Genomic DNA, 26,779 nt, shown 5'->3' with positions numbered 1-26,779 from the left:
TTCAAACGGCTCTAGTCGTGAAAGTGAAGGGAATGGAGTTCGGGGGAGTCGGTACTCACTGCCATTAGCGGTGGAGGCCAGTGTTTCGGTCGGGGGGGGACGGGAGGGTTTTAGGAAACAGGTGTGGGGGGTTGGTTTCTGCAAGAGGAAGCCAAGCCGCCTCTCCCAGACCAGTCCCGGTCTGGGATCCTTGGGCCTTCACATCCAAAGGAATTGGGCAAGGCAAGGAGCTTGTCGGAGGAAGCCCATCACTTGTCACTAAGTGTCTTTCTGTGGGCACCCAGTCGGCCCTTCGGGGGTCTGGGCGGCTGTTGCTTCCCGCCATCCCTTCCCTGACAAAATATTAGGTAAAACCAAGCTGACCGCAGACATCACTTGTAGAGGTAAGTGGTGGAGGTGGGCAGTGAGCAAGGAGCGGGTAACAGGTCAGAGGCCACACAGGTTAGGACTGGCTCTGCCGGGGACCAGATGAAACCAGACACTGGCATCCCGTCCCACACCCCCGACCCCCTTTTCCCTTCCCCTAACCCTCTCCGGAACTGGGTTCTCACCAACTCTTTGGCACCGACTCTAATGGCATTTGTTAGTTCCTTCGTGCCAAGGACCGTACTAGCAACTGGGGCCGATACAAGACAATCGGGTTGGATAGTCACCGCACCCCCCCCCCCCGCCATCTCCCGTTTTACGGACCAGAGAAGACTGAGGTACGGACAAGTGATTTGCCCGAGGTCCCCCGGCAAGCCCATCGCGGAGTCAGGATTTGATCCCAGGCCTTGCGACCCCCCCGAGCCAGGCTCGTTCCCCTAGGCCACCCTGCTTCTGGGGGTGGTACGCCCGGGTCGGTCATTATCCCCTTCGGCGGCGGACGGCAGGTCGACGGGAGGGTCTGGCCGGCTACAGGTCAGGTGCGGACGGCCGCCCACCCTCTCCTCTCGGGTCTGGAGCACTCGGAGGGTGGAGGGGCCCCGTCAACCGAGCGCGTCCCCCTGCAAGGGCTGGGGAGCCTCGCTAAAGGTCACGGGAAGTAGGAAGCGATGATGGAGAAGAGTCGAAGCCAAACGGTATGCAGCTTTATTAAAGGTACTTTTCATAAACAATCATGGTAATTCAGGCAGAACATGGGCTACACTCTGCACCCAGTATACAACAACTTTCAAGCTCTCCTCTTCCTCCTCCTCCTCGGGCTACCGCAAACGTCAAGTCACTAGAAAACCAATGAAGAGCCTTCATCTCCTACTTTGAACAGGGAAAGTTTAGAGTGAGGGTGGACACGTTCACACTGAGCATGTTGTTTAACAACTTTTCACGAGCCTACCCTGACTTGGAGGAAACAAAAGTAAAACTGCAGAATTCTTAGTAGAAGATCCACACTATAAAAAGGGAACTACTGCGCCTGCTCTCCCTGGCCCTACCCCCACCTCAGCGGCCACCCGGGAAGTCCAGATCGGCCGACGCCCCGGGGACCCGACAAGCTCAATTTGGTGGTGGGTGGGAGGGAGAGGTCCCGTCAGGCTTCTGGCTTCGGGGGAGCGAGTTCTACGTTGATACGGCAGACGGGGGGGGGGGGAGGGGGGGAAGAGGGCGGATGAACCGGAATCTTAGAAGTTCCCGTCCCCTACAAGGCCCACCCCCCGGCATCCCCCGGGGAGTGGCTGCTGATGCGTTTGACGTGTGTGAGTCCCGGAGACTCGCCCTCCGGGCCCTCCTTCTCTCGAAAGACAGGTTGGAAAACTCCCCTTTCCATTGCAACCTGCCTTCGGAGACGGTGGATCGGTGAGATCGGCCCTCCCCAGCCCGCCCCCGCCCCAGACATCAACGAAGCATTGTGCTAACAACATAGCTTTAAAAAAAAAAGAAAAAAAAAAAGAAAAAAAAAAAAGGTAAAACAAAATTCTGCATTTTTATAAAACTTGATAAAAAATAGTATTTCAAACTGTACAGTCACCAGAAGTACACAGTTATCAAAAATTCACACAATTCACTTGGCATCTCCAGCACCTTCAGCTTTCTGTGCCTGAAATGAAAGAAAGAGCCGACGGAACGGTTAAGCGCAGGGACTTGTGCGCTCTCCCCAGGAGGACAGGAGTTTCTTCCAGAGCCAGTCCGGCCACCCTTTCTAGCCCCCGCCACGGGTCCGGCTTCCAGTCCCAATCCAGCACGGCAGAAGTCACCGCCCGGTGACTTTAGGAGTAAGAGTGTGGCTGAGGGGAATAAGACGCCTGAAGGCGCGTGACTCTCACTGGTGCCCGAGAGAGAGAACCGGCTGGGATACGAACCGGCCCGGGCTCCTCTGGACTGTCACCTCAAATGTGGGCAGGGAATGTGTCCGTTCCCTTTATACTCTCCCAAGCGCTTAGTTCAGTGCTCCGCACATTCTAAGCGCTCAATAAATACGACTGATTGCTTCAGAGGCAGACTAGAAACTGCTGGGGGAGTCGGCCCCAAGACACGCATCCGCCAGAGCGTCTTCCACCTCGAGCCCGGGAGGAGACCGCCGTGGTCAGCGGAGACGGTGCCCCCCCCCATCCCACGTAAACGTGTCGACGGGCGCGGCTTGGTTTAATTGAGCCCCCACCAGCCGTACCTGCTCTGTTTTGGCATCTCCGTTTTCTGCGGGATTGTTACCGTCCTTGCCGGCGTCAGCCTTCCCCTTCTTCCCTTTGGGTAACTTCTCCCCCTTCTGCCGAGAGTCGGGACAGGGCGGGGGGGGGGCGTTACTCGTCGAGCCAAGTAGAAACCAAGGCCCGAAGGGGCGAAGGGGGCCCCAACCCCGGAACGGCTCCAGGAAGGCCCACGGCGCAACGGACATGCCCTTCGGCACAAATGCCAACTCGGGAGTCCCGGGAAGGCTCGGCTCTTTGGAAACCCCTCATACCACCCGCTCCGCTGCCGGTCTGGCACCGTGGGGAAGGGGCAAGCGGCGTAGGCCGCTGGGCACGGCCGCCCTCCGCTACACAGACAGCAGACACATTTGCTGCTCCCGGGCTCCCCTCGGCCCCGGCAAACCCCAGCACTCACCTTTGCAGGTGCCTTTTTCGGTTTGGGCTCTGGCTTGGGCGGGGCCGGTTTCTGATTATAATTATGTAGGAGAAAAAAGAAGAGAGGAGTGGCCGAGTTACGCTTAGGACCCGGGTTCAGGGGCGACAAGTGACCGTTGGGAACCATCTGGCTGCTCACTGGTTTGGAAATGAGCAGCTTCGGGCCGTCGGGTGGGACTCCTATTCATGACTTGCCCGGAACGAGGTGGGCTTCCACTCCCGCTAGGGCCATCGGACGGTCCAACAGAACCCCCCGCCCTTCCGACCCAGGGAAATGCCCGGATACTCACAGCAGACAACCGCGCTGATCTCCTCTGGGGCTACCGGAGAGAATGAAGAAAGTTAGTTCATCGGCCAAACGAGGAAAGTAGAATACTTTCAAGTGGGGGGACAAGAAAAGGGGTGAAACGACCCCCCTGGACCTCATGAACCGGGAGTACTTTTTTCTTTTTTTCTTAAATTCTTACTGCGTGCCAGGCACTGTAATGAGCACTGCGGTAGAAACAAGCGGACACGGTCCACCTCTCACCTGGGGCTCACAGCCTTAGTCCCCCTTTTACAGATGAGGGAACTGAGGCACAGAGAAGTGACTTGTCCGAGGTCACACGGAAGCCAAGCGGCATACTCAGAAACAGAACCCAGATCCTCCCGACTCTCAGGCTCGTGCTCTTATCTACTAGGCCACGCTGTTTCTCACGCGTGACTTTAAGGCCGCATCGGACAGGAGGCCATTCCCGAGGACTTCCCGGCGCGCTTCATTCCGGATCAGAGTGGCCGAACGACTGGGTTCATTGGGGGAGCGTCGCCAAGGAAAACGGTTAAGCAAAACAAAACCTCGCGGTGAGGCCTCTCCCCGTCTAGGTCACCTTAGCGGTGGAGAGGATCAGCTCAAGACCTGAGGCTCGCAAAGCCTCCAGAGTTCGGACGACGCGAGACTTACTTCATCCTTAATCTTGGCTTTTTCACCCTTGGCGTCTCCTTCGGCCTGCAACAGAACGCACGCGTGGAAAAATCTCACGTAAGGAAGGGTCGAAGAGAAGCAACCTCAAGCCCCTTCGCGACCCCCCGTCGGCCTCCCCCCAGAGTAAGGCGGGCGGGGTGTTTGAGTAAACCCGGAGCCGTCGGTGGCCTGCGGCGCAACCTCCCCGAGGCTTAATTAACGCTAGTGGCACCTCCAGACTGGGGAGGACACCCTGGATCGTTGATTCCTTCATTCGGCCGTCTCTGCTGGGCACCTACGGGGTGCAAAGCGCTGTGCTAAGCGCTGGGAAAGTCCAATGTGGCAACGAAGAGGGCCGGACCCCGCTCGGAATCTAGATGGGAGCTCAACCCTCGGGCATCAACCCCCACCCAGGGTGGGGAGGGTCGCTCCACGAGCTGCGGCCGGGGCCGAGTCCCCGTTTTGAGCCCTCCGGGTGGGCCCCCGAAGTCGAGGTCGGGAGGAGCGGTGGAGAATGACGACGGGGGAGGGGACGGTGGCTGGGGCCGAAATGCACCCTCGGGGGCGCTCAGGACGGTGTTGTGCACGGGGTAAGCGCTCGCTAAATCGCTTCCCGAGTGATCTCCGACAGGCTCCGGCGCCCCGCCGCAGCAGGAGGAGGGGGGGGCGGCGGCGGCGGCGGCGGCGGGAAGGGCCCCGGTTGCCATGGTAGCCGGGGAGCAGCGGAGCGCGCAGGCGCGGGCGGGCGGGGGCGGCGAGGAGGGAGGAGCGGCGGTGCGCAGGCGCGCGGGGCCACGTGGTCCGGGCCCCGCCCCCCCCTCGCGCGGGACGGTTGGCGCCGCCCCCTCCCCGCGAGGCGGTTTTTTGGCGGCAGCGCGGCCCCCCGCCCGCCCCTCTTCCCGCCCTTTTGCGTTTGAATCGCCGGGCCGGGCGGGGGAGGGGGGCCGCGACGGAGGGGGGAGGGGGGCCGCTCCCCAGCCGCCAACATGGCTCCTCCCGCCCCCGACGCCGCTCCTCCAATATGGCCCCCAACGGCCGCCTCCGCCGCCGGGCCCCGCGGGGGCGAGGCCCCGCCGCTCCTCCCTTCTCGAGGCCGCCTTCGGGGCCCGGCGTCCGCCCGGCCCCCCGGCGCCTCGGGCGGCGTCCGTCCGCCCTCCCTCCCTCCCCCCCCCGGGCCCCCGAAAGCGACGACGGCGGGGCCCGGGGCGGGCGGGCGACGACGCCACGTACCTTTCTCTTGGGCATGATGGCGGCGTCGGGTTGTGGGCGCGTCGGCGGGGTCCGCACGGTCCGGGGGTCGCTCCCGTCTCCTCCTCCTCACACTGCTCGGGCTCCGGGGGGTTTATAAAGTTTTTATAGCGCTGGGAGCCCCGGACCGGTTAGAACCGGATTTCACCTCCCGCCGCCGCTCATTGGTCCAGCCGGGGTCACGTGGGCGGGGTTTAAACTCACCTCGGAGGGGGGGAGGGGGCGGGCGGGCGCGCGAGACGGCGGCGGCGCGCGCAGGGGAGGCCGAGGGGGCGCGCGGGGGCGCGCGCCGGGGGCCCCGCTTCGCGCTCGCTCGGGCAAAAGGGAAAAAAAAAAAGGGCGCCTCTCGAGTTCCACCTTACGCAACCAAACCGCCCCACTCCTCCAATCCGTGCAATGGGCCGGGGGCTCCCCTTTGGTCCTCGCGAGGCCCCGCTTGCAGAGCTCAAGCCCCCCGCCCCCCCCCCCTTTTTTTTTTTTCCCCCCTCCGCAGCTCCCTGCGGCGCTCGGTTGCGCGACGGAAGGCCGCCCGCTCCCTCTTGGGCGGAGGAAAGGACAGCGCCGGGATGGGCCCCCCCCCGGGGGCGGGATAAACCCTCGACTTGGTGCAGCGGGACGTGCAGCTTTTTCCACCGCCCCCCTCCCGCAAGCGGCCACTACGTGCCGGTTCCCCCCCCCCCGGGGCACCTACCTGGAGGGCGCCGAAATTCGGGGGCCGGTCGGCTAGGTGGGAGCTGTCCTTTCAGCACCCGCCGCATCCACACACGCACACACGCGAACAGCCCCCCCCACCCCCCCCGGGGTCACTGTCACCCCTCTGCACCCCCCAAAAGAGGAACGATCTCGCCGGGCGCAGGCCCGGCCTGGCCTCCTTACCACGGTTCGACCTCTGCCGGCTCCCGCGAATGGTCCGAGCCTCCCCCGCAACGCCACCGGGGCCCACCCTCTCCCCTTCCCCCCCTTTCCTTTTTTTTTTTCCTTTTCCTCCCAGCCTCCAACCGGCTTCTCCTTCCACGATCTCAGCCCTAACGGTCGGCGCAGAGAGGAAAAAAAGGGCACGGGAGGCCGGGAGCTTGGAGAGGAGGGCTTGCCCGGCAGCCCCTCGGGTTGGGAGAGCGGGGCAGAGTAACAGGTGCTCGCCGTCTCTCGATGAGAGGCGGCCCGAGTTGGAACCGGGGGCAGGCCGTAGTTTGGGGGGGGGGGGGGGGGAGGCTCGGCGCACCGTGCAGAGCATCGTTTTCGTCCACGGCGAGGGCGGCACGCAAGTTGCACGTCGAAGGAGACTCCGCTTTTTAATCGCCGAGGCCCCAAGGACGCACGAGGCGGGGATCGGAAAACCTCCCAACGGCGGGCGCAGGGCCCGGCTCCGGCTGCTTCGAGGGCTCCGCCGGGTGCCCTCCGGAGACGGGTGACCCCCGGGGCCGAGGGGCAATTCGAGACTAAAAGAGGGCGGCGAGGCCGCGGGCCCTCCCTCCATGGGTCTACCGGGTCTCCGGTACCTACGGTGCCATGCGCGGGAGGGACCGTTCACCCCTCTGTTCCACCCGACGCCCCTTCGCCAGAACGCCGGGGCGCGGGCCGAGACGGCGGGGTCCGTCTCCCCGCATCCTCCGGTTCGCCTTTCGACCGGACTGGGGCGGCTCTGCCCGATAAGCTTGGCGGGCCGGGCCCCCGCCACACGGCCCCTCTTAAAATCCGGCCTGGTCGTCGCCGCCCGAGTCCCTCACTTGCACACCTTCGTCACAACGCTCGGGCCTCGTCCTTCGCGCCTCTCCCTATCGAGACTGTCGACGCCCCCCCCCACCGAGAGCCGGGGATCGCCGGCATCCTCCCTCTTCGACCCAGGCGCCGGTTCCGGGGGGGGGGGGGGGGTGGGGGTGGGGTTCGGAGGGCTGGGGTGAGGGGCTCCCACAGTCGCCCCGAACACAGGACCGGAAGGCGGCCGCCCGGGAGAAGACCGCCTCTGGGACGGGGTCCGACGGGAAGAACGGGGCGGAGAGGGCGGGATGGCGGTTTTGCGGGGGCAGGGGAGGGAAGGAAGGGGAAAGGAAGTCGGGACGCAACACAAGGCGGAGTCCTCCGGTTGCTCCGGCCCGCCGACCTGTTAAATTACCTCAGCAGTTGGGGGGTGGGGGTGGGAAGGGTGCTGTGCTCACCTAACCCCGACCTAGCCCTGAGGTGGTGGGTGCCCTCCCCTCCTCAGTCAGCTGTGCAAAGATACACTTAGGGAACCCCGAGAAAGCCCTGGGTCACGACCGGCCCCTCTCCCCAACCTCCCCGGCCCCCGGGTGGGTGAGGAACCCCGTCCCAAGCCCCGGGGAAAGAGGGGAAAAAAAAAATCCACGTGTGGGCTGAACCGGCAGTGGGTTAACTGGATCGTGATCACTCGGCAGGTCGGGCAGGCCGAGGCGGTGAGGACGACGGTGGGGGGTGACGGGGGGCTTGCCCTCCTTGGGCTGCTCCAGACTCAAAGCCCCCCCGCCCCCCAGGGCCGGGGTGGGGGGGTCGGGAGGCCCTGCTGGAAAGGCGAGACGTCCCCCTGGGCCCTTTACAAGATCCCCTGAAGCGGGGAGGGGAAAAGGACAGGCCGGGAGAGGCGGCCGGCCGGCTGTCCCACGTCCGCGTTCCCCGGACGAGCCGAGACGGTTTCCTCCTCGGCCTCCGCCGGTTGGCGGCCGCGCCGGGGACCCCAGCGGCGAGCCCGCTCAGGCCGAGGCGGCGCCCAGGCTGGCCAGCAGGTCCTCCCTCTTGAGCTCCAGGGCCTGCAGGAAAGCCTGGACCCGCTCCTCCCGGGCGGCCGTGAGCCGGCTCAACAGGGCCCGCCGCCGCCGGGGGTCCCCGGGGGCGGCGGCCCCCTCCCGGAGCAGCTGTTCCGTCACGGCCGCCTGGTCGCTCTCCAGCTGCTGCCTCTTCCTCTCATCCGCGTAGGTGTCCCGGGCCCTCTGTTCGGGTGGGAGAGACGCAGAGAGAGAGAGCGGACGGGTAAGGTGGACGGAGAGCTCCCGGGAAGCCCCGGCCTCCTCCTCCCGGCCCCCCCCCCGCTACGGGCACCAATGCCGACGGACGGTCTTGAGCCACCCAGACCCCGTCCCCGGCCCCTTTCCGAGGCGGGCGGCGCCAGTACCCACGGCCGGCGGTCCACCGGGCCCAGGGCGCCTCCCGGCCGGTCGGGGTCAGGGAGGCCGGAGCTCGACCGGCCTCCTCCGGTCTGCCCGTTAGCCTGACGCCACTTCCCGGCATCCACCCCGGCGCCCGGCTCCTAGCGAGCGCTCGATACCGTCGTCGTCATTATCAGCCCCTCGGCCGGACGCGCCACCCCGCCTCCTCGAAAAACTCCGGCGGTCGCTCACCCACCTCTGCGTCGAACGAGAACTCCTCGCCATCGGGTCTGAAGCGATCCGTCGCCTTGACCCCTCCGACCTCACCCTGCTCCCGTCCTACAAACCAGCCCGCACACCTCACTCCTCTCGTCTTGCCGCCTCCGATCCCCGGCCCACGTCGTGCCTCTGGCCCGGAATGCCCTCCCCTCCTCAAATCCGACAGACGACGACTCTCCCGGCCTTCGGAGCCTTACTGAAGGCCCACCTCCAAGAGGCGTTCCCGGACTAAGCCTCATCTCCCTCTCTTTCTCCCCATCTCCCTTCTCCGTCGCCCTGACTTGCCCCCTCTGCTCTTCCCCTCTCCGGGCCCCACGGCACCGTACGTCCGTATCTGTGGTTCTATCTATTCGTATTGCTATCTTCCCCGCTCGAAAACCGTAAGCCTGTTGTGGGCAGGGGATGACACTCTTATTTACTCTACTGCGCTCTCCCAAGCGTTTAGTACAGTTAGTACTAAGCTCAATAAATGCGACCGAACGAGGACACGGTCCAGCCATCTGCCTTTGGGGTCGGGGGGTGGGGGGAGGGGTTGCGGGGGGTCGGAGGGTTTGGGGCCTTACCTGCAGCACCCCGTGGTTCACCTGGAACTGCAGCAGAGCCTCGCACAGGTTCCAGAAAGTGTATTCAGGCCAGAGCATGGGCTGGAACACCAGGCACGAGTGGGAGGTCTGCAGGGGAAGAGGTCACCACCGCTCAGCGCCCCGACCCGCGGGGACCCTCCGCAGGAGGGACCCCGACACCCGACGGATGGGACGCGAGGGACCGGAACTCTCCCGCCGCCGGCGATCGGCAGGGCCCAACGGACCAAGCACGGGCCTGGACGTCAGGGGGACCCGGGTTCTAATCCCAGCTCTGCCGCTCGACTGCTGCGTGACCCTGGGCAAGTCACTTTACTCCCTCGACTCTCCTTGCAAAAAGGACCAAGGTGATCCCATCCTTGACGTTTCTGTTTTATACCCTTCCGGTGCCCCCGAACCTTTCCCTTTCAGCCCCCCGCCTTTCCCTCCGGCTGCTCACCGCGGACCCGGCGTCCTCGAACGTAGCCGGACCTCTCCCCGGGCGGCCGTCATCTCGGCCTGCGCCGGAGACGCTGCGGCCCAGCGGGACGGACACGGGGACGGGCATCGGGAAACCCGGGTCCCATTCCCACCTCCGCCACGGGTCCGCTGTGTGACCTCGGGCCGGTCACGTGCCCTCACCGGGCCTCAGTCTCCCCAACTGTAAAATGAGGTTAAAGTACCGGTTCTCCCTCCTTCGGACCGTGAGCCCTCCAAGATTACGACCTGATCTTGTATCGCGGCAGACGGGTGTGCTTACATCCACCCCCGGGCTCGGTACGGGGCTTGGCGCGTGGCAGGCGCTTAACGAATGCTATTACTGATTCTCCTCCACGTGCCCCACTGCTTAGCACAGGGTTTTGAAACCACTACTGCCGTTAACTAATTCCACTCGATGGAAAGGTTCCTCAGGAACAGGGCCCCTCTCTCCTACTTTCAGTGTTTCTCAATCGTGGATATTCACTGAGCGCTTAGTGTGTGCAGAGCGCTGTACTGAAGGTTTGGGAGACCACCCTCTGACGGTCGCCACGTCCTCCGCCCACAACGGCCTTATGGTCCAGAAGGCGCTCCTCGTGCTTCGAACGACGCTCCGCACGGAGCGGGTGCGGCCTAATCATAGAGCGGCGTGGCTCAGTGGGAAGGGCCCGGGCTTCGGAGTCAGAGGTCACGAGTTCGAATCCCCCATCGGCCACTTGTCAGCTGTGGGACCGTGGGCGACTCACTTCTCTGGGCCTCAGTGACCTCATCTGGAAAACGGGGATTAACCGTGAGCCTCACGTGGGACGACCCGATGACCCCGGGTCTCCCCCAGCGCTTAGAACGGGGCTCTGCACGTAGGCAGCGCTTGACAGCTACCAACGTTATTCTTAATGATGATGGGGCAGCGAGCTGGACGGTCCGGGTCCGGCCACTCCTCTTTCCTGGGGGCCGGGGACCCCTCTGGACTGTAAGCTCACCGTGGGCAGGGAATGACTTTGTTACAGTGTTTTATAGAAAGCAGCGTAGCTCAGTGGAAAGAGCCCGGGCTCGGGAGTCCGAGGTCGTGGGTTCTAATCCCCGCTCCGCCACTCGTCAGCTGTGTGACTTTGGGTAAGTCACTTCACTTCTCCATGCCTCAGTTCCCTCATCTGTAAAATGGGGACTGCGAGTCCCGCATGGGACGACCTGCTAAGCCTGTATCCCCGCCCCCCCCCCCCCCCAGGGCTTAGAACAGTGCTCGGCACCTAGTAAGCACTCAACGAATACCATCGTGATCATTATCATTCTCTGTGCCTCAGGCCCCTCCTCCGTAAAATGGGGACCGAGACTGTGAGCCCCACATGGGATGACCTGAGGACCCCGTATCTCACTCCAGCGCTCAGAACGGTGCGTCGCGCATAGTAAACGCTTAATACCATCACCGTCGTCATTATTACGATAGAGCCCAGGCCTGGGAGTTAAAAGGACCTGGGTTCCAAGCCCGGCTCGGCCGCTCGTCTGGCCGTGTGACCTTGGGCAAGACACTTCGCTCCTCTGAGCCCATTACCTCAACCGTAAAATGGGGATTAAGAAGGCGAACCCCATAGAGGGGCGGCGTGGCTCAGTGGAAAGAGCCCGGGTTTGGGAGTCCGAGGTCGTGGGTTCTAATCCCGGCTCCGCCGCTTGCCAGCTGTGTGACTTTGGCCAGGTCGCTTGGCTTCTCTGTGCCTCAGTTACCTCATCTGGAAAATGGGGATTAAAACTGGGAGCCCCACCCGGGACCTCCTGATCACCCTGTATTCCCCAGCGCTTAGAACAGTGCTTTGCACATAGTAAGCGCTTAACAAATACCACTATTTATGTGGGACAGGGACTGGGTCCAATCCGACTTTCTTGACTCCACCCTGGCGCTCAGGACCGCGGGTCGCACGGGGTGAGCACCGACATACCACGGTTACTATATTGTTCTACTGTCCTATCCCGGGTGCTTAACACAGTGCTCTCGACACAGTAAACGCTCAGTAAATAATGACGACGCTGGTATTTGTTAAGCGCTTACTACGTGCAGAGCACCGTTCTAAGCGCTGGGGTAGATACGGGGTCACCGGGTCGTCCCCCGTGAGGCTCACAGTCAATCCCCAGTTTCCAGATGAGGTCACTGAGGCCCAGAGAAGTGACTCGCCCACGGTCCCACAGCCGACGAGCGGCGGAGCCGGGAGTCGAACCCACGACCTCTGACTCCGAAGCCCGGGCTCTTCGCACCGAGCCACGCCGCTTCCCCCGGGAAGACTGACTCTCGAGAGGCGGCCCGGGCAGGAGGTGGCACCTAGAAAAGCCAGGGACTCAGGAGAGCGCTTGGGCCGGCTCTCTCGGCCACTGCCGCGCTGCGGCGTCCACCCTCTACGGTCATCGCCGCCAGAGGCGGCCCCCCTCCCCTCTCCCAGCCCCGCTCGCCGACCCCGGGGCGCCCCGACAATCCACGGCCCCGATCCCGTCGGCTCCGGCCCCCCGGACGACCTGACGTCCCGCTCCGCTGCCCGCCGGCCCCCGCCTACCTGCCAGAGCAGGAAGTCGCTGAGCCGCACTTCTCCAGAGGTGCGGATCAGGATGTCTGGGTCGGGGGAGTGGTTTGTGTAAAGACAGCGGTCGAGGAGTCCTTCCGACACGTCACTGTGGGGTGGGGGGGGGGGGGGGAAGGTGTGGGTCTCACACACAAACACACACACACACGACATCTGCCTCCCCCTCTGGACTGTACCCTCACCGTGCGCAGGGGACGTGCCTGTTTACTGCAATGCTGTACTCTCCCAAGTCATCGGTACGGTGCTCCGCACACAGCAAGCGCTCAGATACAACCGACAGACACGCGCACACACCTACGTTAACGTCCGTCTCCCCCTCGAGACTGTGAGCTCGCTATGGGCCGGAGACGCGGCTGTCTACTGTTCTCTCCCAAGCGCTCCGGCCGGTGCTCGGCCCACAGCGGGCGCTCGATAAATACGATCGACTCTCACCCGTTCACACGAGTTAGAAACGCCCTGGCTACAAAAACCCAAGGGAAAGAAGGGCGGAGACGGGGAGGGAGGGGGAGGAGGGCAGATGGAGGGAAGGAGACGGGTGCGGGGAGGGAGGGAGGGACGGACGGAGGGACGGACGATCACCTGGGCTTCAGGAGGCCCTGCTCGACCCCCCAGGCCATCTCACGCACGGCGTTGCTGATCTCGTGGCGGGACGTGTAGGCGAAGCACACGTTTAGGAAGCACCTGGAGAGGCCAGAGGGATTTGGTGCGGACGCCGGCCCGGCTGCCCCCGCTGGGGCGGGGGGGGGGTTTCGGGTGGGTTTCGGTCCGAGGGGGCGGGAACCAGCTGCAGCCGCCCTCTGGGGCTCTCCCAGCTGGGGGGGGGGGGGGCCGGGAACCAAGGGAGGGGTCTGCGGCTTTTGCGGCAGAAGGAAGAGGCGGCGAGGCAGCCGGCCCTCCCGTCCCGCGGTCCCGGGGGCGGAGGGGGGACCCGCTCACTTGCTGTAGCTGCGAGTGGCCCGCACGGCTCTGGCGATGAGCTCCCGCAGGTCCCGAGGCAGCAGGTGCAGGTCGCCCAGGACCCGGATACACACGCCGTGCTTCCGCAGCTTCTCCCTGGCCACGGGGGCGACCGCCAGTCACCAGCCCGGCCGGCCCTCTCCGCGTAAGCTCCCCGGGGGCAAGGAATCTGCCCGTTTATCGTCGTACCCTCTCCCCGGCGCCGAGCGCGGCGCTCTGCCCGCGTAAGCGCTCAATAAATACAACCGTCTCTCGCCTCAGGCGAGGAGACCCGGACGCCCAGGCCCGCTCGTCTCGTCTCCCGGGGGTGCGGCCCAGCGGACAGAGCCCGGGCCCGGGAGCCAGAAGACCCGAGTCCTAACGCCGGCTCCACTACTCGTCTGCTGTGTGAGCTCGGGCGGGTCATTTCACTTCCCGTGGGCCTCGGCGACCTCATCCGGAGAACGGGGATTAAGACCGTGAGACCCGTGCGTCTGTGTGTTGTACTGCTGTCTCTCGAGCGCTTAGGACAGTGCTTTGCACGCCGTAGGGGGGCACTAAATACAACCGAATGAATGAATGTGGAACAGGGACCGTGTCCGGCCCGATTAGCTTCTATCCACCCCAGCGCCGCTATACTACATTTAGAAAGCGCGCAACCGATGCCGTAAGCAACGAGAGCGAGGTGGCGCCGGCTCGAGGGACCCCCTCCCCCCGGGCCGGATGGGGCCCGTGCCCGCCGCGCCCGCCCCGGCCTGCGACCGCCCGTCTCACTGTTCCTCCAACAGGCGGGTGAACTTCTGGCGGGCCAGATCCATCAGTCCGTCCACCTCGTCCTTGGTGCGTTTGAAGTTCTCGATGCTGAAGGCGTAGACCGTCACCTCGTGGACGCCCAGGTTCAGGCACCAGCGCAGCGTCTGACAGAGGGGGGCAACTGTCAGCTGTCAGCCCCTCCAGGGGGAGGGAGGGGAGACACAGGGACCCTCCCGGGTGGGCAGGACGAGGACCCGGGTCTCGGCCGACCACCGCCGGGCTCGGACGTTGGGCTCCGGCTGAAGGCGACGCCCCCTAAACTGTAAGCGCACCGTGGGCAGGGAGTGTTCATCCACTCAAACGTATTTATTGAGCGCCGCCCGTGTGCAGAGCGCTCCTGGGAGCGTGCGTCCGTGATGCCGTCGTATCCCACTCTCTCCGGCGCTCGGTACTGTACCACGCGCACCGTACCGAGCGCCGGAGAGAGTAGGATACGACGGCATCACGGACGCACGCTCCCGAGAGCGCTCTGCACGCAGAAGCGCTCAAGAAATACGACCGAGTGACGCGCCGCACGTCGGGCCTCCGCGTCGGGCTTGGGAACGAAGGACGGGGTGCCGCCCCCGGGACGCGTCGCCCACCTCGGCCAGCTTGTCGAAGCCTTGGGAGTGGCCCTGCTGCCTCTCCACTTGACACTTCTGGGCGTAGCGGCGGTTCCCGTCCATGATGAAGGCGATGTGCTTGGGCATCGGGCCCGCCTGTGGTGGGGGAAGAGACCCCGGGGTCCGAGGAGGCCTCCCCGTGGCGCCCCGAGCAGGCAGGTGGCCGTCGCCGCGGAGCCCCGGCCCCTTTCCGAGGGCACGGGAGACGCCGGGGCACAGCTCCCCGACCGCCCCGCTCCGTCCACCGCCCCGCTCTCGGCGGCCGCCTCCCGGCCAAACCCTTCTCCCGGGGGGGGGACGTGATGAGAACGGGGGCTAGGGCCCGGAGCGGCTCAAAGGACTGGCCCTTCACCCGGCAGGGACCCACGGGGAGCGGCTGCTCCGGCGGCCGCTGGGACCTGTAACCTCGGTGGGGCCCGGGGACTCCTCTGCCCATCTGAGCAGAGTGGATGGCTTCCGGCTTTGACGGACCGGACCGGGGCCTGAGGAGGAAGGGCAACGCGGCCCGGCGTGGCGGACGGAACACGGGCCTGGGAGTCGGAAGGTCACGGGTTCTAATCCCGGCTCTGCTGTGTGGCCTCGGGTAGTCGCTTCACTTCTCCGGGCCTCGGTTACCTCCTCTGTAAAATGGAGATCGAGTTGTGAGCCCCACCTGGGACAACCGATCCGTCCCAGGGCCCGGCACATGGTAAGCACTTAACCAATACCATAATTATTAATTACCATCATTAAATCGCGGGATGGCTGGGGACCAGGACTAACTTTTCCTCTGGTGATGATAATTACGGCACTTAAGCGCTCACTCTGTGCCGAGCGCTGCTCTAAGCGCTAAGGTGTAATCCAGCTAGTCACGTCGGACCCAGTCCCTGTCCCACGTGGGGCTCACGCTCTCATCCCCGTTTTACAAATGAGGTAACTGAGGCCCAGAGGAGTGAAGCGACTCGCCCCAGGTCACACAGCAGACACGTGGAGGGGCGGGAATTAGGACCTCGGTCCTTCTGACTACCAGGTCTGGGCTCTATCCACGAGGCCGTTCGTTCCCGGAGCTCAACACGGCGCTTTCAGGCAGAAGGCATTCAGTCCACACCTGCTGCACGAAGAAAGCCGAGGAGGACGGAGTGGCCAGGAAAAGGCTCTCCTGGGCCACGGGAAGGAAGGGGAGAGGGACGTCTCCGGCCACCCCTTCTCCTCCTCCACCGGCCCCAAGCCCACCACTCCCTCCTCCGAGCCAAATTCTCAGAGGGCGGTCGGTCAGTCAGTCGTATTTACTGAGCGCTCGCTGTGGGCAGAGCAGGGTACGAAGCACGCGGGAGAGTATAACAGACACATTCCCTGCCCACGATGGAGAGATAGACATTAATATAAATAAATGACAGACAGGTACATAAATGCGGTGGGGGTGGGAGCGGGGATGAATAAAGGGAGCAAGTCAGGCTTGCGATGCAGAAGGGAGTAATAACGTTGGTATCGGTTACGCGCAGAGCACCGTTCTAAGATCCGGGGTCATCGGGTTGTCCCCCGTGAGGCTCCCAGTTAACCCCCATTTTCCAGATGAGGTCACTGAGGCCCAGAGAAGTGACTCGCCCACGGTCACCCAGCTGACGAGCGGCAGAGCCGGGAGTCGAACCCACGACCTCTGACTGCCAAGCCCGGGCTCTTTCCACCGAGCCACGCTGCTCCCCCAGAGTAGGAAAAAGGGAAAGGACGGCTTCGTCGGGGAAGGCCTCTTGGAGATGACGCGCCTTGAGACGGTCAGGCGTATTTATCGGGCGCTTACTGCGGGCAGGTGACTGGGATAACAGACGGAGCCTCCACCGAGGCTTTACATGAGAGGGGAGCGACGGGTCTGTCGGTTACGAGGAGGGAGGACGCTCCGGGCCGGAGGCAGGATGCGGGCGAGAGGTCGGCGGGGGGACGGACAAGACGGGGGTGACGGACGAGACGGGGGTGTCTCCGGAACAGAGGCGTCCAGGCCCCTCTCCCCCAGGCTCCCTCACCTTTATGATGTTGGCGCAGAGCCGCTCGATGAGGGACAGCTCGCCTTCCCGGATCCACGACATGGTCCCCCCTGCCGGGCCGCAGCTGCCGGGGCCTCCGTCCCGGGACAGCCGTCTCCGGTCACCTGCTGAAGCAACGTGTCCGTGAGCCCACGGGGCCCGGCCCTCGGCAACCATCCCGGCCAGGCCCCCGCCTCGAGCTGAAGTCTCCGCAACGGACACCGCACCCGATTAATAACGTCGGTGTTCGTTAAGCGCTCGCTACGTGCCGGGCGCTGTTCTAAGCGCCGGGGGAGATACGGGGTCATCCCGTCGTCCCACTCGAGGCTCACGGCTAATCCCCATTTTACAGACGAGGTCACTGAGGCCCAGCGAAGTGACTTGCCCCCAGTCACAGAGCTGACGAGTGGCAGGGCCGGGATTCGAACTCACGACCCCCGACTCCCCAGCCCGTGCTCCTTCCACTGAGCCGCGCTGCTTCTCCGCTGCTTAGACTGTAAGCCCGTCAACGGGCAGCGGCTGCCTCTATCTGTTGCCGATCTGTCCATTCCAAGCGCTCAGGACAGTGCTCTGCACATCGTAAGCGCTCGATAAATGCTACCGAATGCCCATCCCACTCCCTGGGGCAGCTGGGACACACCAACGCCGGGAAAAGCGGCGTGATCTGATAGAGCCGAGCCTGGGAGTCGGCAGGACCTGGGTTCTAATCCCGGCTCCGCCACGCGTCTGCTGGGTGACCCCGGGCAAGTCGTTTCACTTCTTTGTGCCTCAGTTACCTCATCTGGAAAACAGGGATTAATAATCATAACGACGATGGCATTGGTTCAGCGCTTACTACGTGCAGAGCACCGTTCTAAGCGCCGGGGAGGATACGAGGTGATCAGGTTGTCCCACGTGGGGCTCACAGTTTTAACCCCCATTTTCCAGATGGGGTAACCGAGGCCCAGCAAAGTTAAGTGATTTGCCCCCAGTCACCCAGCTGACAAGTGGCTGAGCGGGGATCTGAACCCGTGACCTCTGACTCCCAAGCCCGGGCTCTTTCCACTGAGCCGCGCTGCTTCTCACAAGACCGGGAGCCCCACGTGGGACACGGACTGTGTCCAACCTGATTCACTTGTATCTACCCCGGCGCTCGGCACGGTGCCTGGCACGTAGTAAGCACTTAACTGACGTGTTAAAAAAAAAAAAAAAAAAGGCTGCCTGCACACCCCCTTGATACTTAGGGCAGTGACAGACACCCGGCAAAAGATCAATAATCAATAATCAGTGGTAATAACCGAGCACCTACTGGGGGCATGGAAGAGGCTAGACTGTAAGCTGTCTATTTATGGTTGTACTGTACTCTCCCAAGTGCTTGGTACAGTGCTCAGCACACTGTAGGTGCTCAATAGATACAACCGAATGAACGACAACAGCAGCAAGCCACGTGTTCCAAGGACGAGAGGCTAATGATCCAGTAGGGGACACAGGTAGACAAAAGCCATTTACAATGAATAATGATAATGATAGCATTTGTTAAGCGCTTACTATGTGCAGAGCACTGTTCTAAGCACTGGGCTAGATACAGGGTAATCGGGTTGTCCCACATGGGGCTGCCCGTCCTAAGCCCCATTTTACAGAGGAGGGAACTGAGGCCCGGAGAAGTGATGCGACTACCTGAGGCCACCCGGCAGAGCCGGGATTCGAACCCACGACCTCTGACTCCCCGGTCCGTGCTCTTTCCGCTAAGCCACGCTGCTTCAGAGGCAGGAGGAGCCCAGCCTAGAGGAATGAGCCCGGCCTTGGGAGCCGGAGGATTCGGGTCCTAATCCCAAACGGCATTGGATGAGAAGCGGCGTGGCTCGGTGGAAAGAGTCCGGGCTTGGGAGTCAGAGGTCATGGGTTCGAATCCCAGATCTGCCACTTGTCAGCTGGGTGACTGTGGGCAAGTCACTTCTCCGTGCCTCGGTTCCCTCATCTGTAAAATGGGGATGAAGACCGTGAGCCTCACGTGGGACACCCTGATGACCCTGTAACTCCCCCAGCGCTTAGAACAGTGCTCTGCACATAGTAACCGTTTAACAAATCCCAACATTATTATTATGAGTATCCCAGTTCTGCCACTTGTCCGCTGTGACGGGGGGCAGCGCTTAGTACAGTCCTCTGAACACAGTAAGCGCTCAACAATGACAGCTGACCGCTGGGAGAGGGGAGGAGAAGAGGCTCGGCCTTGGGAGCCAGAGGTCACGGGTTTGAATCCCGGCTCCGCCACTTGTCAGCTGTGTGACTGGGGGCGAGCCACTTCACACTCCCATGCCTCAGTTCCCTCATCTGTAAAATGGGGATGAAGACTGTGAGCCCCTGGGGGGGGGGGGGGGGGGGGAACAACCCGATCGCCCTGTATCCTCCCCAGCGCTTAGAACAGCGCTTCGCACATAGTAAGCGCTTTACGGATACCGGCATTATTATTATTATTACCTCCATCCTGTGCCCAGCCTTTTCCACCGCCCCCCAGCCAAGTCTCGCGGCCCCTTCCTTCGGCCGCCCTCTGTGCCCTCTGTGCCAGGGTGCAGAGGTGCCAGGCTCTAGCCCTTCGGCTCTCAGACCCTCAGGGTTCCAGAAACGCCAGCTCCTTGCCCTTCCCGGCCCCATTTTCTCCCTCTCCCCCCGCGTAAAAACGTGGCTGCCCAGACACCCCCCCCCCGCCTAGGCCTTGCCCTTCCCTCCTCTCTGCCCCCTCTCCCTCCCTGACTCTGCCCCCCTGGTCCCAGCCCACCTCCCTCCCGGCTCCTAATAATACTAATACTAATTAGAGAAGCAGCGTGGCTCAGTGGCAAGAGCCCGGGCTCGGGAGCCAGAGGTCACGGGTTCGAATCCCCGCTCGGCCACTTGTCAGCTGGGTGACTGTGGGCAAGTCACTTAGCTCTGGGCCTCCGTTTCCTCATCTGTAAAACGGGGATGAAGACTGTGGGCCCCACAAGGGACGACCCGATGACCCTGTATCTACCCCAGCGCTTAGAACGGTGCTCCGCACTTAGTAAGCGCTTAACAGATCCCAACGTTATTCTTTGGGCCTCAGTTCCCTCATCTGTAAAATGGGGATTAACTGTGAGCCTCACGTGGGACAACCCGATGACCCTGGATCTCCCCCAGCGCTTAGAACGGTGCTCCGCACATAGTAAGTGCTTAACGTATACCAACATTATTACCATTAACTCTGTGCCTCAGTTCCCTCACCTGTAAAAATGGGGCTGACGCCTGTGAGCCGCACGTGGGCCCACCTGATGACCCTGGTTCTCCCCCAGCGCTTAGAACGGTGCTCGGCACCTAGTAAGCGCCTAACAAAAAAAAATACCACCATTATTCTCCGGGCCTCAGTTCCCTCATCTGTAAAATGGGGATTAACCGTGAGCCCCCCGTGGGGACAACCCGATGAGCCCGGATCTCCCCCAGCGCTTAGAACAGTGCTCCGCACTCAGTAAGCGCTTAACAAATACCAGCATTATTCTCCGGGCCTCAGTTCCCTCATCTGTAAAATGGGGATTCACGGTGAGCCTCCCGTGGGACAACCTGATGACCCTGGATCTCCCCCAAGCGCTTAGAACAGTGCTCTGCGCATGGTAAGCGCTTAACAAACAAATACCAGCATTATTCTCCGGGCCTCAGTTCCCTCATCTGGAAAATGGGGATTCACGGTGAGCCTCCCGTGGGACAACCCGATGACCCCCGGATCCTCCCCAGCGCTCTGAACAGTGCTCTGCACCGAGTAAGCGCTTAACAAATGCCAACATTATCCTCAGTTCCCCCGTCTGTAAAATGGGGGGGATAAAGACTGTGAGCCTCCAGGGGAACCACCTGATGACCCCGGCTCTCCCCCAGCGCTTACAACAGTGCTCTGCGCCTAGTGAGCGCTTAACAGATACCAACGTTATCCTCGGGGCCTCAGTTCTGTCATCTGTAAAATGGGGCTGACGACTGGGAGCCGTGGGGCAACCTGACGAGCCCGGATCTCCCCCCCGCGCTTAGAACAGCGCTCTGCACATCGTCAGCGCTTACCAAATACCGACCTTATTCTCTGGGCCTCAGGGACCTCGGCTGGAAAAGGGGGATTAACTGGGAGCCTCCCGAGGGCCCACCCGAGCACAGAGCAAGCGCTTCACGCCGACATTATTTATCATCATTAATAACACCGGTATCGAGGCTCCTATGATGTGCCGGGCCCTCTATCAAGGCCGAGGGTGGACTCGTCCCCATTTGGCAGATGAGGTGACTGAGGCCCAGAGAAGGGTCTGCCTAAGGCCACCCAGCGGCCGAGCGGCGGGCGGGGGACTGGAACCCACGACCCTGTGACTCCGGGGCCCTCGCCGGGGGTCCGCGCAGGCTGCCCGCTGGCTCCTCCCGCCGCTCCGCGCCCCCGCCACCTCCTTCTCCTCCTCTGGCTCCCGCCGCCGCCGCCGCCGCTGCTGCTGCTGCTGCTCCTCCTCCTCCTCCTCCTCCTCCGGACGCCCTCCGAGCGGCTCCGTGCGCGGCCCGCGGCCTGGGCCCCGTTGGCAGGCGGCGGTCCTGGCGCGCGACGTGGCGCGCTCCTCACGTCACGTCACGGCGCGTGCGCCCGCCCCGCCCCCCCCGACGCGCGCGCTCCCTCCCTCCCCCCCACCGCTCTTCTCTGTCGCGCATGCGCGCTGTCTCTCATCTCTCCCCTGTCTCTCTCCCGCTCATGTCTCTTCTCGCGTTCTCCCTCTCCCTTCCCCTCCCTCCATCTCTCTTCTCTTCCTCCCTCTCTCCTCCCCTCATCTCTCTCTCCCTCCCCCATCTCTCTTCTCGCGCTCTCTCCTCTCTCCCCCCCTTCTCTCTCCTCTCTCTTCCCTTCTCTTTCCTCTCTCCCTCTCTCTCTCCCCCTTCTCCTCTCTCCCCTCTCTCTCCCCTTCTCCTCTCTCCCCTCTCTCTCCCCTTCTCCCTCCTTTCTCTCACCCCCTTCTCTCTCCTCTCTCCCCCTTCTCTCTCCTCTCTCCCCCTTCTCTCTCCTCTCTCCTCCTTTTCTCTCCTGTGTCTCCCCCTTTTCTCTCCTCTCTCCCCGTTTTCTGTCCTCTCTCCCCCTTCTCTCTCCTCTCTCCTCCTTTTCTCTCCTCTGTCTCCCCCTTTTCTCTCCTCTGTCTCCCCCTTTTCTCTCCTGTGTCTCCCCCTTTTCTCTCCTGTCTCCCCCTTTTCTCTCCTCTCTCCCCCTTCTCTCTCCTCTCTCCCCCTTCTCTCTCCTCTGTCTCCCCCTTCTCGCTCCCCTTCTCTCTCCTCTCCTTTCTCCCCCTTCTCTTTCCTGTCTCCCCTTCTCTCCCCCTCTCTCCCCCTTCTCTCCTCTCTTTCCTCTCTCCCCTTCTCTCTCCCCTTCTCTTCCCCTCTCCCCTTCTCTCTCCTCTCCTTCTCTCTCCTCTTCTCTCTCTCCCCGCTTCTCTCTCTTCCCCCTTTCTCTCTCTCCCGTCCCGGTCCCCCCAGAGTTGGGGGTGCGGGGGGAGCCGCTCACGCGAAGTAGGGGGGCGGCTTGGTCTTGGGCTTGCGGATGAACCTACGGGGAAGGGAGAGGCAGGTGGTCTAAAGCCCGGGCCTGGGAGTCAGGAGGACCTGGGTTTTAATGCCGCCGACGCCACTGGTCGGCTGCGTGTGACCTTCCGCAAGTCACTTCACTTCTCCGGGCCTCAGTTCCCTCAGCTGCAAAATGGGGATTGAGTCTGTGAGCCCAGTGTGGGACAGGGACTGCATCCAACCTGATACACTTCTATCTACCCTTGTGCTTAGTACAGCGCCTGGCGCATAGTGAGCGCTTAACAAATTCCACAATTATTCATTTCTTCCGGCCTCGATGACCTCATCTATAAAATCGGGATTCAATACCCGTTCTCCTTAGATTGTGAGCCCTGTGTGGGACGGGGATCGGGTCTGACCTGATTATCTCGTATTTTCTCCGGTGTTCAGACCAGTCCTTGACACACAGCAAGCGCGTAACAAATACCACAGTTATTATTAAGTGCTTATACTTTTAAACACCAAGATGGACATTGAAATAAATTGCAACTGGGGGAAGTGGCAGAGTATAAGGACATGGATAAAAAGGGAGGCAGTGTGGCCTCGTGGACAGAGCACAGACCTGGGAGTCAGGAGGACCTGGATTCTAATCCCAGCCTCGCCACTCATCTGTTGGGTGACCTTGGGCAAGTCACTTTACCCCTCCGTACTGTTACCTCATCTGTAAAATGGGGATTAAAGCTGTGAGCCCCGGGAGTGAAAGGGATCGTGTCCAAGATGATTAGCACTTAGTCCAGTGCCTAGCTCCACAGGAAGCACTTAAATGTCATAAAAGAAAACCCCAATTATCAGCACGCTGAATCATAACAACGATATTTACTATGAGAAGCTGCGTGGCTCAGTAGAAAGAGGCCGGGTTTGGGAGTCAGAGGTTTTGGGTTCTAATCCCGGCTCCACCGCTTGCCAGGTGTGACTTTGGGCAAGTCACTTAATAATAATAATAATGATGATAATAATAATGATGGCATTTGTTAAGCACTTACTATGTGCAAAGCACTGTTCTAAGTGCTGGGGAGGATACAAGGTGATCAGGATGTCCCACGTGGGGCTCACACTCAATCAACCACGTGGGGGGTGCAGCGTGGCGCAGTGGAAAGAGCACGGGCTTTGGAGTCAGGGCTCATGAGTTCGAATCCCGGCTCTGCCACTTGTCAGCTGTGTGACTGTGGGCAAGTCACTTAACTTCTCTGTGCCTCAGTTCCCTCATCTGTAAAATGGGGATTAAGCCTGTGAGCCCCACGAGGGACAACCTGATTCCCCTGTGTCTACCCCAGTGCTTAGAACAGTGCTCTGCACATAGTAAGCGCTTAACAAATACCAACATCATCATCATCATCATCATCAATCCCCATTTTCCAGATGGGGTAACTGAGGCACAGAGAAGTTAAGTGACTTGCCCAAAGTCACTCAGCTGACAACTGGCTGAGCTGAGATTTGAACCCATGACCTGACTCCCAAGCCCATGCTCTTTCCACTGAGCCACGCTGCTTCTCACTTACCTCTCTGCCTCAGTCACCTCATCTGTAAGATGGGGATTAAAACTGTGAGCCCCAGGTGGGGCCACCTGATCACCTCGTATCCCTCCCCCAGCGCTTAGATCAGCGCACGTCGTGAGCGCTTAACGAATACCACCATTATTAAACCCTTGCTAAACGCTGGGTGAAGTTCAGGCAATCTGACACACTCTCTGTCCCGCACGGAGCTCGCAGTCTGTTTTATCCGTCTTGTAGAAACTGAGGCCCAGAGAGGTTAAGCGACTGGCCCAGGGTCACACAGCAGGCCAGCGGCAGAGCCGGGACTCAGACCGTCGCGCTCTGTCCACCGGGCCACGCTGCAATAGTCTTTTCAGAAGCGCAAGATCAAGCCTCCGACCGCCTCCAGTATTCGAACCCGCGGTCTGCAGTTGTGCGCCGACGTGTATTCCGTTGAACATTCAATTTATGCCGATTCCACCTATTTTAATGTTGTTATGCTCGTCTTTCCTGTTAGAATGTCAACTGTTAACGAGCGGGGAAGGCATCTTGAGCTACCTTTAGTATCTAGTACCGCAGTGCAACCGGCAGACGCTCAATAAATTCCATTAACTCCTCCTATTCGTCCTCACGCCTAAATGCACTTTGGAAATGTGAAATTTGGCCACCTCCAGGAGATCCCGTAGGTTGCTCTAATTACCCGGCTAACTTGGGCGGGCTGCAGTGGCGGAGGGGAGGGGTGGAGGGTTGTTTTTAAAGTGTTTTCACAGGTTACTATATAAACACCAAATTTCTCCAACAATGACGCCTACTTTTGTCCGGAGCTGAGAGCCCGGGCGAAAGGAAGCAGGGAGAAGAGGTCGGGGAAGACAATATCCCCTTTTCAATTCCCCCATCTCCTTGCATCCAGGCCCCTTGCCTCAGTTTCCCTCCCGTCCCTTTCTCCCGGAACGGGGGAGGCTTTAGGCTTAATTAAGTTTGTGAAGAGCTTTGAGTCGCAGAAGGGGCCGGGAGGACAAAGTGTTATCAGGGTCTCATGCCCCGAGGCCTTTCTTTTATCTCGGCCAGCGCCCCCGTCCATTCTTATGCATGCCCAAACCCTAATCCCCTAGTGAATGTGGCAGACTCCGGGAAAGACAAGAGGCCCGGGCTGGAAACAAAAATCCCCTGTAATTAGGTGGTAAGAGGACTTTAAAGATTCAAACTGAGCTGTGGCCCCCATCCAGGGTTGGAGGGGTGGGATGGGGGGCGTGGGAGGAGGGGAGGGAGGGAGGGGAGGGGGGGAAAGGGGGAGTCCCGGGAAGGAAGAGGCTGAGGCGAAGTAGCAATAAGTCTTTATTCGTTGTATTTGCATGTGTTACAAAATGGAGGTGGGGAAGGGGGGGGAAGGACCACAGAGCAAAATCATCCATCAAATTAAAAACAAATCCCGATGACCGCCCCTCAGCTGGATGCCCCCTCCCCTCTCTCCAAAGGGGAGGGGGAGGCGGAGGGTGGGGGAGAAAAGGGAGTGAAGAGGGAAGGGGTCTGGGGGAGAGGGAAAGGGACAAAGTCACAAACAGGGACCATTCTTTTCCCTCCTTGCCTCCCTCCCCACTTGATAAAAATTCAAGAATTTCACACAAAGAAGCTTTGGTTTCTAGCCGTAAACATGACATTACATTCTCCTGTCTCCTATTAGACAATCTTGTGTTTGGTCGGGGGCTTCTGCACGGGGTGGCGATGGCGGAGGGGTGGCGTGGGGGGGCTGGTAAGAGGGTTGGGGGTGAGGGGACCTCCCAGGGGCGGTTTTGCCTATACATTCATCTCTCTGCTTCCCAATCCTTAGCCCAGGTAAGATTCCCTCCTCCCATCCCTGGACGCAACAGTCTCGGTCTAACGTGAACGGATTAAGTGACTGGGATCTCCTACTGGGACCGTAAAAGTCAGCTAGGGGAGGCTGGCTCAGATCACCTCCAACAAAAGGATTCACATCATAATGATGGTATGTTAGGTGGTTACTACGAGTCAAGCACTGTGCTGAGCGCTGAATGACACCGGGGGTGCTCTTGGTTTGGATCCCCAGACTCTGCTGGGCCCTGCTCATTATGGCCAGGGATCCGCCAGTTCTGTTGTATGGGGCTCCTGTTCGCGCTCCGCACACAGTAAATGCTCAATAAATACCACTGATTGATGGGCTTATGGCCCAGGATTGAGGTGCAAAGCACAGAAGGGGATCAGACTGGGAGAAAAGAGGAGAAGCGCATGGTTTTTTTTTTGGTGGTGGGGGAGGGGGGTGTTTCCTGAGACCTGTACCCCTTTTGTAGCTCCCTCAACCCACAGCACCTGGAAAATGTTGCTTTTGTGGGGAGGGGGTTGGGGGCATGGCGGGGAGGGTCTGATCTGACCCAGGAGTTAAGACGAGTCCCTCACGGCACAAGCTTTGGCTAATTTCATCATTTTTTTTTAACAAGTTTGTAAACAATAAAGTCCAAAGGACACGAAGAAAGACACAGTTTTTATACAGGTTTGTGCACAGAGAAACCTCGGAGCCAGCCTGCTTGCGATGGAGCCCACGGCGGCTCTTTCTGCGGGTACATTTGACCTCTGACCTCCAAGGGGGCAGCCAGAAGTAGGGGGGTGGGGGGGAGCCCTCATCCCACCATGGCCTATTGCATCTGCCCAGCTAAACATTCTGTCGGCGCCCCCGAGGAGGATTTGCACAGGCAGATCTCGATGGATTGGGGTCTGCCCCCTCCTCCTCATCATTTCCCAGAGGGGTGGGCATTGGAGAGGGAGGATTAACCCCTGCCCTCCCTCTCCCCCTCCCTCACCCTCCAGAACTGCCCTGGGCTGGGACCAGTTGAGTGCGGACCCACCAGTCGAGTTAAGGACCCCCTAAAAGCTGCCCTCACTGATGGCTGTGGGAGGAAAGGGGAAGCTACAACGGCTTAAAACAGGCCACCCAAAGGGAATTCGAGCCCCCGCCGCCCCCCAGTTCAGCTGAGGTAGATCAACAATTTCCTCTGTTTTTGTTTTTACACAAAACAAATGCTGTTCTTTGTGCTGTTAAAGAAAAAAAAACACCCCAAACCCCAGATACCCAAATTAAACAAAACTTTGTTCCCACTAAAGAGCCCCCATTTTTGGGAATGTCCCTGAGACTGTTTCTGTACCTGAGAACATAGAGGGGGGAACGAGGTCCTCTTTGATTAAAATATAC

At 61.1% G+C, this 26,779-nt stretch overlaps 2 protein-coding genes across 8 annotated transcripts; both read right to left on the bottom strand.

Moving 5' to 3' along the window:
* Nucleotides 1–1,048: 1,048 nt before the first annotated feature.
* HMGN2 (high mobility group nucleosomal binding domain 2) lies at nt 1,049–5,382 on the bottom strand. Of its 2 annotated transcripts, none has more exons than XM_029080833.2 (6): nt 5,209–5,382; nt 3,979–4,023; nt 3,329–3,358; nt 3,019–3,069; nt 2,585–2,680; nt 1,049–2,014 (listed from the first exon to the last, which is right to left on the bottom strand). In XM_029080833.2, exons 1-6 carry the CDS (start codon nt 5,221–5,223, stop codon nt 1,979–1,981), a joined length of 273 nt encoding a protein of 90 aa, XP_028936666.1. In that variant the 5' UTR covers nt 5,224–5,382; the 3' UTR covers nt 1,049–1,978. The 2 variants fall into 2 exon arrangements, with proteins under 2 accessions (XP_028936666.1, XP_001516861.3); XM_001516811.6 differs by lacking the exon at nt 5,209–5,382 and adding an exon at nt 4,211–4,416.
* Nucleotides 5,383–7,587: 2,205 nt separating this feature from the next.
* DHDDS (dehydrodolichyl diphosphate synthase subunit) lies at nt 7,588–21,102 on the bottom strand. 6 transcript variants are annotated; one of them, XM_029080827.2, is made up of 9 exons: nt 20,953–21,102; nt 16,553–16,680; nt 14,535–14,651; nt 13,915–14,057; nt 13,141–13,257; nt 12,784–12,885; nt 12,178–12,292; nt 9,167–9,274; nt 7,588–8,168 (listed from the first exon to the last, which is right to left on the bottom strand). In XM_029080827.2, the coding sequence occupies exons 2-9, from the start codon at nt 16,613–16,615 to the stop codon at nt 7,932–7,934; spliced, it is 1,002 nt and encodes a 333-aa protein (XP_028936660.1). In that variant the 5' UTR covers nt 16,616–16,680; nt 20,953–21,102; the 3' UTR covers nt 7,588–7,931. The 6 variants fall into 6 exon arrangements, with proteins under 6 accessions (XP_028936660.1, XP_028936661.1, XP_028936663.1 ...); XM_029080828.2 differs by having other exon boundaries at nt 16,553–16,677; XM_029080830.2 differs by lacking the exon at nt 20,953–21,102 and adding an exon at nt 19,769–19,788 and having other exon boundaries at nt 16,553–16,677.
* Nucleotides 21,103–26,779: the final 5,677 nt, after the last annotated feature.

The sequence above is a fragment of the Ornithorhynchus anatinus genome, chromosome 16, assembly GCF_004115215.2.
Source record: "Ornithorhynchus anatinus isolate Pmale09 chromosome 16, mOrnAna1.pri.v4, whole genome shotgun sequence".
NCBI lineage: Eukaryota > Metazoa > Chordata > Mammalia > Monotremata > Ornithorhynchidae > Ornithorhynchus > Ornithorhynchus anatinus.
The sequence above is the reverse complement of the archived record's forward strand: the minus strand, read 5'-3'. Positions and strand labels throughout refer to the sequence as shown.